This window comes from Geospiza fortis, unplaced genomic scaffold (assembly GCF_000277835.1).
Source record: "Geospiza fortis unplaced genomic scaffold, GeoFor_1.0 scaffold130, whole genome shotgun sequence".
Lineage (NCBI taxonomy): Eukaryota > Metazoa > Chordata > Aves > Passeriformes > Thraupidae > Geospiza > Geospiza fortis.
The window spans coordinates 162,921-173,024 of NW_005054300.1; the positions used below are offsets into that span (position 1 = coordinate 162,921).

Genomic DNA, 10,104 nt, shown 5'->3' on the forward strand with positions numbered 1-10,104 from the left:
GACATTGGGAGGAAGCAGCTGCATCTCCTCAAACAATCTCCCACATCTCTGTCTCCCTGCTCATAGACTGTGCTTCTCACAATCCCCTTCTGTTTTCAGGCCTTTCATTATATACTTGTGCATTTGCTAAAAGCCCAAAATTGCACAAGTTTCATAAGATCCAGAATGGAATGGAGCAATACTTTGTTCTTGGACCATGTCTTAGCTAAGAGTCAGTGTCAGCCATCCTTGAGGACCAAAAGTCTAACTTTCTTTAACTCATCATGAGTCCTGTGACTTAGTTAGAAGACTGGCTGATATCCAAAAATACAAGGATCTAAATCTCTGCCAACAAACAAATATAGTTTACAGCTTTGTGGCTTAGGAAGACTTAAATAGCACAGTGGAATGCTGGGGATGCTTAAGTCCTTAATCTTCTGTGGAGATGAAAGAAAGGAGCCACAAGCATATGGGTAATTTGGGTAACAATTGGGGTTTATTCCCATTTTTATTATTAGATATGTGGTCACTAATCAGAATCCAGTGCTGTGTTAGATCAGTGCTACAGGGAGACACTTTGCCCATCCAGTGCACTGTAAAGTGGCTGAACAAGAAGTAACCTGTACACAGGACAGCACCAAAAAGGGTTTTATTAGCAGCAGGGAAGTGTGCTGAACAGTTAGCCTGGCCAGACATCTTCTTTCTCAGAGCTTGAAGCACATCAAGCTGCAGTCCTAAAAACCCAGTGTCTGTTGGGATTTCCAAAAGCAGAGGTGACTTGCTAAAGCCTGGGACAGGGGCGTGCAGGAGCTGGTCCTGTTCTCTGGTCTGTCATTGCCTGTTGGATGGCTTCAGACGAATCATTTCTGTGTCTCTTGCTTATTCAGCAAATGAAATATTCCCTGAGTGGTTCCTTAGGCACACAAGTCCATGAGGACTTGGATTTGTGTATGGCCAAAGCATTATTTTTTCCAGCAATGGCTCTTACACGGCGACATAAAATCCCTAAGGTGCTCCAACCTCCTGTTGTGTCTCTGGCTTTGACTGACCATTGCTTTTTCTCCTTTTTTTATTCCCTCCTTTTTTTTTATTTTTTGAAGCGTCACTTAGCACCTGAAGTTTTTCAAGAAATATTTGGCATGACGATACAGGAGTTTGACAAGTTACCTCTCTGGAGACGTAACGACATGAAGAAAAAAGCAAAACTCTTTTAATCTCCCTTTAAACAAACCCACCACAAATGATGCATAGAATATTGTATCACACAGTCTAAACTGTTTGGAAGCAACTACTTATCCACCAAAAAGGGAAAATCAACATAATGGCACCTCTGCAGTTGAACAAGATCAGCAATTGCCCTCCTGGAATTCAGGGAGAAAATATCTAGGCTCAGAAACAGCAATGATAGTTTTCAGAGGTGTCAGCCTGTTACCTGATATTGTGCAAGATAGAAAACTGTTCTGTTCTTCTCCCTCAATGATATTCCCTTTACTTCTCTCCACAATACGATGGACTTTATTGCTAGAGCCAGGAAGTGCCCTTAGGATGCCTTGTAGACTAAAGTAGTTGTAACCACTCCAAGAACTGGAAGAGAATATATACATATATAAATATATATATATATATATGTATGCGTGTTTGCCTGTGTGCACACATGTATTTATATCTCTCCATCTATCTCTCTGTGTGTGTATGTGTGTATATATGTGTGTATATATGGAGAGGGACTTAGGTAGGTCTGTAGTGAAGGAGAAGCCCCTTGTAACTTATCCCACATGGTCACATCAAGTCTTTCACCCAACAGTTTCTTACTTGGCACTCTTTTGACACGGTGTCTTCTTCATGTAACACAACCTGTGGTGCTGGGCATTCTGCTCACCTGCAGGACACACCACTTGGATTTCTGGAAAATGGACTCCTTGTAAATATTTGCTAGGATATAAGAAGTGAATTGCTGTGTGTGTGTTGTCAGTCTTCCCTCTTCCACACTTTCTGCTTGAATTAATAAGGCTGGAGCTTAACCAGTCCTTTGAATAATTTAAGATCACTTCGGTAATGGGACTGATGGAGAAGAGTCAGTTTTCTTGTAATTTACTCCAGGAGGTGGGTGCATGGGGGTGGGAGTGGCAGAGTGAAAAAATGCTATTTTAAGTGTGCCCTGGTTTGCATCCAGAGATTTCAGGACAAACTCCCTGCTAGTAATTACTAGTAGAGCTCATCAGGCTGCAGTGGAGTTGCAGGATTTTACAATGGCAGGGAGAATGGTTCTCTGCAAGCTAACATGCAAATTCATCCCTCTTAGGGAGGAAATGTTTGTGAATTGAAAGGTACCATCGAGGTGCCAAGCTCTGCCAATAGAGGCTTTTTGATTTAACTGCAGTAGCTGTTGTCAGTATGGCACAGTGCATGGGGCCAAGCACTCATTTTAGTTAATGTAGGTTTTCACTTGTGCTTGGAAAAGAGGGCACAGACTTTTTTTTTTTTCCTGTCTTGAAGCATCAAAGCTCCAGCCTTGGTTATTTTTATTTCCCTTTGTGCCTGACTTGGTTTTTGAAGACAGAGTAATCATGCAAGACAGTTTCTGAGCTGCATTGAACTCCTTATTGCTTGCAGTCTTCTTCCAATATGCTGCAGCTTGAAAAACTGCCTGTATATACCTTAACTGCTTCTGGGCAAGTCCTATGCAGAGGAGGACGCGAGCACCAAAGTAATTGAATGGATGCAGTGTGGCTGCTTTTTCTCTTCCTTGGTGCTTAACTGCCAATGCATAACTGCACTAACGAGCTCATCTCCTGATAGGAGAGGGTCATTTAGGTTCTGTGTCTGTCAAAGAATATCAAGGTTTCCTTTTTAATGCAGAAACTTCAGGCACTGGAGGCATCAGAACCTTTGTATTTTCTGTTCTATGAGACATTGGTGATAAAATCTGGAAGTCAGGAAGAGGAAACAGTCCCATGTAGTTCTGAGATTCAGTATCACTGTGTTGAGTTCTCTGTGTCACCAAATGACATTTCACCATGAGCTGTGCAGGACAGCCCAAACCCTGGCTCTTCTTTGCTGCTTAGCAAGTCCTGTTGTGACAGATCACTGTGGTTCCTTTGATAAAATCTGAGATGAAGATTCAGTAGGGGAGAGACAGAGACCAGGGCTCAGCACCTGCTCCATGTCCCTAAGGGAATGTGGGGCTGTGGGACAGGGCCACCAAGGGGCTGGCACCATCCCCAGGGAGCAGAAGTCCCTGGGGACGCTGTGACACACACACTTGTGACTGAGCACTCTGGGTGGCACTGAGCATGCAGCAGGGGTCAGGGTAACGTATTTCACCTCATTTTTCAGAACACAGATCTGAAAGGTTTTTAGAGCAACTCTGAGAAGTAAATGGGAATGTCAGGGGCTCAAAATGCATCTTTGAGTGACTGCTGAAAGCAAATCCATACAGTGGAAGGACAGCAGTGTTTTACACTCACAGACTTTGTGAATGCTGGGGTCTCAGAAATTCAGTGTTTGGCCACCTGCAAGGTGTGGCTTGACTTTGAGACAAACATTTGAGTTTTAATGCATTTAAATTATTAAAATTCGCCACATTTTGTCATCCCACATCCTACAGACATTCAAACTATTAGGCATTACAGGTCTTTTAGTTCAAGTCACCTTGACCATACCCCCTTTAGACCTGAGGAGTTGTTCTCTCAAGGATGTGAGCTGCCAGTCTGCATTTTTCTGTCTCCATCTCTAGGTTACTACTGAACTTCTCACAGCACATACGAACACACTACCCAGTCATTTCAGAAATGACTAAGCCAGGTTGTTTTCTTACCTCTCCCTCCTATGCAAAAAAAAAAAAAGAAAAAAAAGAAAAGAAAAAAAAAGGAAAAAAAAAAAAAGAACTCGGCCTCTTAGCCTGTGAAGAATGGCATGGTAATAAGGATCTGCCTCATCCACTGAGAATTTAAAACTGCAGCTTAAGCTTGGGAAGGAATGAAGAGAAGCCAGCTTAGATGTTGCAGAAACAACTCATCTCTGATTGGATTTTTGGGCCACTGCTGGCTCCCATCTCACTGGTGTGGAGCAGTCAGTCAATTCACAGCCCTCTGCACTAGACTTACTACTGCTTTTCTCCTGACTGAGAGCATGAAGGGTTTTCTGAGCTTCAGTTTCATGCCTGCAGTTAATTCTCAACCACCTACATGTAGACACACCCAAGAGATCATCTGTCCACAAAACCCACGCTCCAGCCACCCGTGGGGGAGGGAGGGTTTCTGCAGTGGGCTCTTCATGATTGTCACTGCAATATTTTCTGTTCTTTCATCTGGTCTTCCCACCTAATGAAAACAAAATGTAGCCCCAGGGAGAATTTTCTTTGTAAGCAATTAATCATTCCCCTGGTATCCATTGAGTAGCAGTTCTTAGTAATTCCCCTCTTTGATATTCCCTTGGGACATGTCAGGAGTTGGACTAGATGATTTTTAAAGGTCTCTTCCAACCCAAATCATTCTGTGATTCTATGAATATGCCTTAAGTACATGCTTGTGTTCTTCTATCTCCTGCGAAGCATTTGAGCTTCTGATAAAGTCCCATCCCATCAATGCTGTCAACACAATGTCATGACCAAGAGGATTAAAAACTCATTGCTTTTGTCTTCTTTTTTCTCCTTTTCTGCTTTAGGAGTGATGTAAGAGCAAGGCCCAGTCAAACATTGCAGAATAACCCCACGTGTACACCTGGGGTTAAGTCCACATGGGATTATGTACAGATGCAGATCCTTGAGCACAGGTGCACTTGTGGCACACACCCTCCTCATTTGGAGCTCACTGAATGTGGGTTGTGCTGTGCTGGGGATGCACTGCAGTGTGCTGTGGAAGGTCAGGCTGGGAGGGCTCAGTAGCTTTGTGTGGGATAAGACATCTCTGTGGCTCCAGTGCTGCTTTTACTTCTGTCCAGACAGGTGTCACCTCTCCTCACAATTCCCACAGTTCTAAGTCTGTGGGCCAGGCACTGAGTGCTTGCTGCCCTTTTCCTGCTGCAGTTGGGAAATCCTTTCTCAGCCCTGTAGTTCAGATGTCCTGCTGTTCAACAAAGTTCAGCAGCACCTCTTCTGTCAAAGTTAGCTACACTGAAGTTAGACATCTTTTGAAGTGAATCCCTTTCCACAATCCCTGTGTCTCCTGGCTGGGTCATGTCAATGGACAGAGAAGGGTTAAGGTCTGGGAAGGAGGAGGGTTGGCATAATCTTGATTTCTGCAGGGCTTGCCAGGGTGATGCTTGGCAGGATTAGAGGAGAACACTGCCATGAGCCTGTAGTACCTGTTTCAGACTGTGGGCAAGTCAAGTTTGGAGTTCATAGCATGTGAGCACCCACACTGAAATTAATGGTATGAAGCTGTTAGAACAAACAACAGAACATTAGGTCTCAGAATGGTAAAAATATGAACATCCCCTAAACTCTTCAGGGAATGATTTATCTTGGCTCCTCCTGACTTAGGAGGAGATGTTGGCATATTTGGCTTGTAGGGCAGACAAAAGAAAACCACCCTTTCTCTCACTCCATGATTCATTGCTTTCCTCTGGAATGTGTTTGTGAAGGAGGATGTCCACATCCTCAGTGTTACCTACAGCAGTGAGGAACACCAGTCAGTGGTAATGACAATGCAATAAAACACTTGCAGGAAACAAGAATTAAACTAATTTATCCAAAATGCCACTCATCTTCCCATGCCAGAGGGATGCTTAGGGCTTGTCTCCACTGCCCCCTTCCCCATTCAGTTCTCCCCAGGTCACAGTCTGCTTTCTGCCCTGTCAACACACCCACTAGAGTCCGGCATAGTCTTCAGGGTAGATGCTGAGCAAGGGCTGGTCTTGACAATATGTGGTACATTTTTACCCCATTGCTGCAAAATGAAGAGCTGGAGAGAGCTCCTGAGCACTGTGACTGTAGCACAATGCACCTTTTTTCCCTTAGTGTACAACACTCCTATCACTGTGGGCTGCAGCATTGCTCTGGCTGGTGAGTTTTGCCTTGTGATTTCTCCCACACACCTTTTTTGTGCTTAATAAAATAAGAAACAGCAACAGCAAAAAAATCCATCACAATGCAAAGATACTGAGTTTTCAGTCAGACAACTCTGCTGGCAGGAGCTGTGTGATGCCCACATTTGGCAGAAGTGTTATTAATTTTAATGTAAGCATCAGTGCAAGAAGTGGGAATGTAATTGGCCATTAATGTTGTTTGCCTGTATGCAAAATAAATTATTTGTTGCCCAAAGGGCTTCTAACAGGGAAATAGATTTCTGCTAATGAGTTGCTCAGAAATGCTCCCCTTTGTGAAGAGGAAATACTTCCATGTGCACTGTGGTCCTTCTTTTGAGGTAAAAGAGAGATGACTGAAGGCAAACCTGTTGTGTCAGGATCACCACAGTTAGCACAGGTGTTGCTCCCAGGACCTGCAGAGCTGAGGCCCCCAGGACCTGCCCTGGGCATGAGGAGATGCAGCTCTGGGAATCCCAGTGGTGCCTTACCAGGCTGAGTCTCTGGCTCCCTTAGGATGCTTTGACAGCTCCCACTGGACACTTGCCTGGGCTGTTGTCACTGAACACCTGCAGAATGCACTTCCCCCCGATGCAAACCCACTGCAGCAGTGGGGCCTCTCACTGGCACTGCAGCCCTGGAGCCAGGGAAGCCTCTGTGCCCAGCCAGGAGCTCAGTGTCACTCCCAGAGCAGCCCTGTCCAAGCACTGAGGCTTGGTCATTGTGGACAACTCTTCCTGTAAGGGGGCCTTACAGCTGGGGACTTTTTTTAAGCTTTGGAAACTAAAACTAATTTTTTAAAGGTATACTTTCCTTTAAATCAGTAGATTTTGGCAATAGGATTTTTTTATTATTTTATTTTTCTTTTCTCCTCCCTCCACATGTTACAAACCAGCGTTTTGGGGAGGTGTCCCTGTGTTTTCCATTCATCTGTCTCTTTTTCTGAGTCTCTGTAAAAGTGAATCAATGTCTTGTCTGTACAGTAAGTCTGCTTGTATGCATAATGAGAAGTTGAGCTGGGTTGCTGTTCTGTACAATTAGTGTTTCCACTGTCATACTGCAAACAGCACATATTGCACTCCTGTGCCACTGTAATCTGCATCACTGTTGTACTCAAGTCAATGAATAAAGTTTGGAGCTTTATTCTTAATTTCTGGATTCATGTTGCCTCATTTATTTTGGTTTTTCATTTTGCAGAGTTATAAGAAAGTTCTCTTACAAAAATAGGATGTGCTCTTAAGAAGAGAGCTCTCAGAGAGCCGAGTTATGAATGATAAGAGCAAGACAGGAGAAAGTAAAAGGTTTGAAAATTGTCACAAGGCTTCTTGTACCTAAGTTACTAGAAATAGATAGATAGAAAATAGATTCATGTAAACCACATAGAAGTGTTATTTTTGTTTTCAATTGAGGTTTAAAATGACCTGAGATACCAGCAAGGTGAAACAGACCATGCTGTTGTGTCAGCTTCAAAGGCTAAATTGTTTCCTTTCTTGATGTTTCAAAATCAGCTAAAATGTTAGTCAACATCTTGAAAATGTTTTCTATTTTAAGTTAGCTGTTGGCTTAATCATCTGGAGTTTAAGCCTGCCTAGCCCTGGTGTGGCTGTGGAAGGTGGGGGCTGATGCCTCCCAAGGAAATTGGGTGTTTGTTACACCCATGCTGTGCTGAGCTCCTGGGGTCCAGCAGAGCAGGGTGGCAGCAGAATTAAGCACACAGCCCCTCCAAGGATGGGTGCAGCACAAACCCTGCACAGTCCCCGAGCCTCCAGAAAGCCCCTGCAACAACGCCAGGATCTGTGCCCTGCAGATTCCAGGTTCTCCATCTTCTCTCTCACTCCCCAAGCCTCTGAGGCTCCCCCCCTGCCCTGCCTTGATGTTCTGCACAGGTTCTGTCTGTGACAAAGGTAAAGCTTCCCCAGGGCTTTACTTCATGTGCTGTATTGAGAGTATTTAATGGCTGAGTCTCAGATGAGATGAGCACTCAGGTTCCTGCCTGGAGAGCAGCAGCTGGGGAATTTGATACCACTGTGAAGTTACCCTTCAGCAAGGTTCATACCTGCCCTGTTCACCTCCCAGGCCATGCCTGCATTTTTGCTGTGCTATATGTGTGCTGTGACTTGCACAAGAGAAACTTCTCTCTGAACAAATCCAGCAAAACAGCCTGGTGGAGGTTAGAGGTGTCCTTTCTTTGGATTGCATCTCTGGGCATCTCCTGTCAACCTCCCTGGGCAGCTTCACTCCTTCAGCAAGGAAGGAAGGTCTGTGCATGAAGTACATGCTTAAAAAACCACAAGTGTAAGTTTATGATTTGGCCTTGCAACTTCTCTTGAAAGTTTCCCAAACAGAAAAAAACCTCAAAACCCAAAGTCTCCCTTTTGAGTCTCTTGAAAGTCACCAGCTGGCAGCTCCCTCCCTGCAGCAGCAGCTCCAGTGTAGTGCCAGCCCTGGGACATGTCCTGCCAGCCCTGGAGATCCCAGGCAGCAATTCCCTGCTGGGGATCTTTGACCTGGCAGGGTTATGGAGCAGTTGCTCCACCACAGCCTCCCCCAGACCAGAGCATTGGGAAAATTATCCCTGACTGCACTTCTGTGTGCAGAGCAAATTCACAGGGATCTGTTCAGTCATCAGCCCCACAGTGTGACAGTGCCAGCCCACCTAAGCACATTTTTAATTTCTCTCCAGTTAAATACACAAGCCCACTGAAATCTAAGTCTAGGATTGCTTTTTCTTTTTTTTTAATTGTTAGCCCATTTCCCCTGGCTCCCCTCCTCCCCACAAGTAATGTTAAGTTTATGACCCCTGAGTAATGACTGTGGAATGCTCTGCATCCTACAGCCATCTCGAGGCATCTGGCAATGGGAATCTTCACAGCATGTAAAAAATATACAGATAATACCATTGTAAATAACTCAGATCAAAACAAGTCAAATGTCAATGCTAATTTGCTGTCAAGTATAGCCCAAGACCACTTCCTCCTGCAAGAAGAGAGACCCAGTTCCCAAGTGTGTCTTGCTCCCCACCAAAGAAGCTTATTCTCCACCAAAAATCTCTCCAAACTCTGAATTAACAAGAGTGGAGTTTTTTTCCCCTTTTCTGTTTTGTTTTTTCTTTAGCTTTTGTGCCTGTCTGCTGCAGAGTCCAAGGCTGGGAAATGAAACTTCAGTTTTGCCTGACATTTTTCTATTGTAAAAAAAGGACTCTTGGGAGAGATATTTACTGTTTTCTATGGCTCAGTCAGAGGGCAAGAGAGAAAAGTTGTTCCAGGAGTCCCCATTACAAAGCATTTTTTCACATAGGCTCACTTTTATTTTTTTAAAGGCTGGGAGATGAAAGAGCCAGCAGCCCTGGAACAGGAAGTTTGCTGTACATCCAAAGGTCAGGTGGGTCTCAGACAGCCACTGCTTCCAGCTCTTTTGTATACACACTGCAGATTAAAATGGACATCCCAGGCTGCATGTAGCCATGGCAGTGATGGGGGCCCACGGGTCTGGGGGGAAAGGAAGAGAGGGGAAGCAGGGAAACAGCAGAGCACAGCCTCTCCTCAGGCTGGGATTTCAAGAGACAAAGCACTGGGTGGCTGTTCAGCCAGCTTAAGGTATTCCCACGCCCCCACAGCTTTTTCCTGCCATCAGATATGTCAGCATGACTGCTTGTGGGGTCACTCTCAGTGACATTCGGGAACTGATCCTTCTTAGAAAAACATTTTTTACTTTTTATTTCACTGTACAGCATTGATGGGGTTTTTTTTATATTTTTAAACTGAGTCAGTTCCCTGCTTTGAGTGTATCTCCCAAAATAATTGTGCTGGCCATGAAGAATGGGGTGGGCACCAGTGACGAGTGGTGTCTGAAGAGAAAGCAGAGCACAGTGCACTGCCAGTGTTACTGCACTCTGTGTGTCAGGAAATCTGTCTCAAGTCCATGGCAGAGGGGGCAGCTGGTGGCATTCCCTTTGTCCCTTCCATTCCAGCCGTGCCACCACACCTCTGTGACTGTCCATTAGAAGGGTGGCATCGTCTTCAGGACCTTTGAGGGTCACACTGCTGAGCCAGGTGTGTGTGCCAAGTCATGAGTGTTTCAGCTGCTGCCCCAGTGTGAAAG

General features: G+C 44.9%; 1 protein-coding gene across 12 annotated transcripts in view; it reads left to right on the forward strand.

The window, feature by feature from the left end:
• ABLIM1 (actin binding LIM protein 1) overlaps positions 1-7,153 on the forward strand; it is a 98,921-nt gene extending 91,768 nt beyond the window's left edge. For 11 of the 12 annotated variants that reach the window (XM_031061193.1, XM_031061221.1, XM_031061211.1 and 8 more), the window contains one exon: positions 1,080-1,667. In XM_031061193.1, coding sequence (XP_030917053.1) covers positions 1,080-1,193 — 114 coding nt within the window. In that variant the 3' untranslated portion in view covers positions 1,194-1,667. Of the gene's footprint in view, positions 1-1,079 lie in introns of all 12 variants that reach the window. The other variant, XM_031061190.1, reaches the window with a different exon arrangement.
• Positions 7,154-10,104: the final 2,951 nt, after the last annotated feature.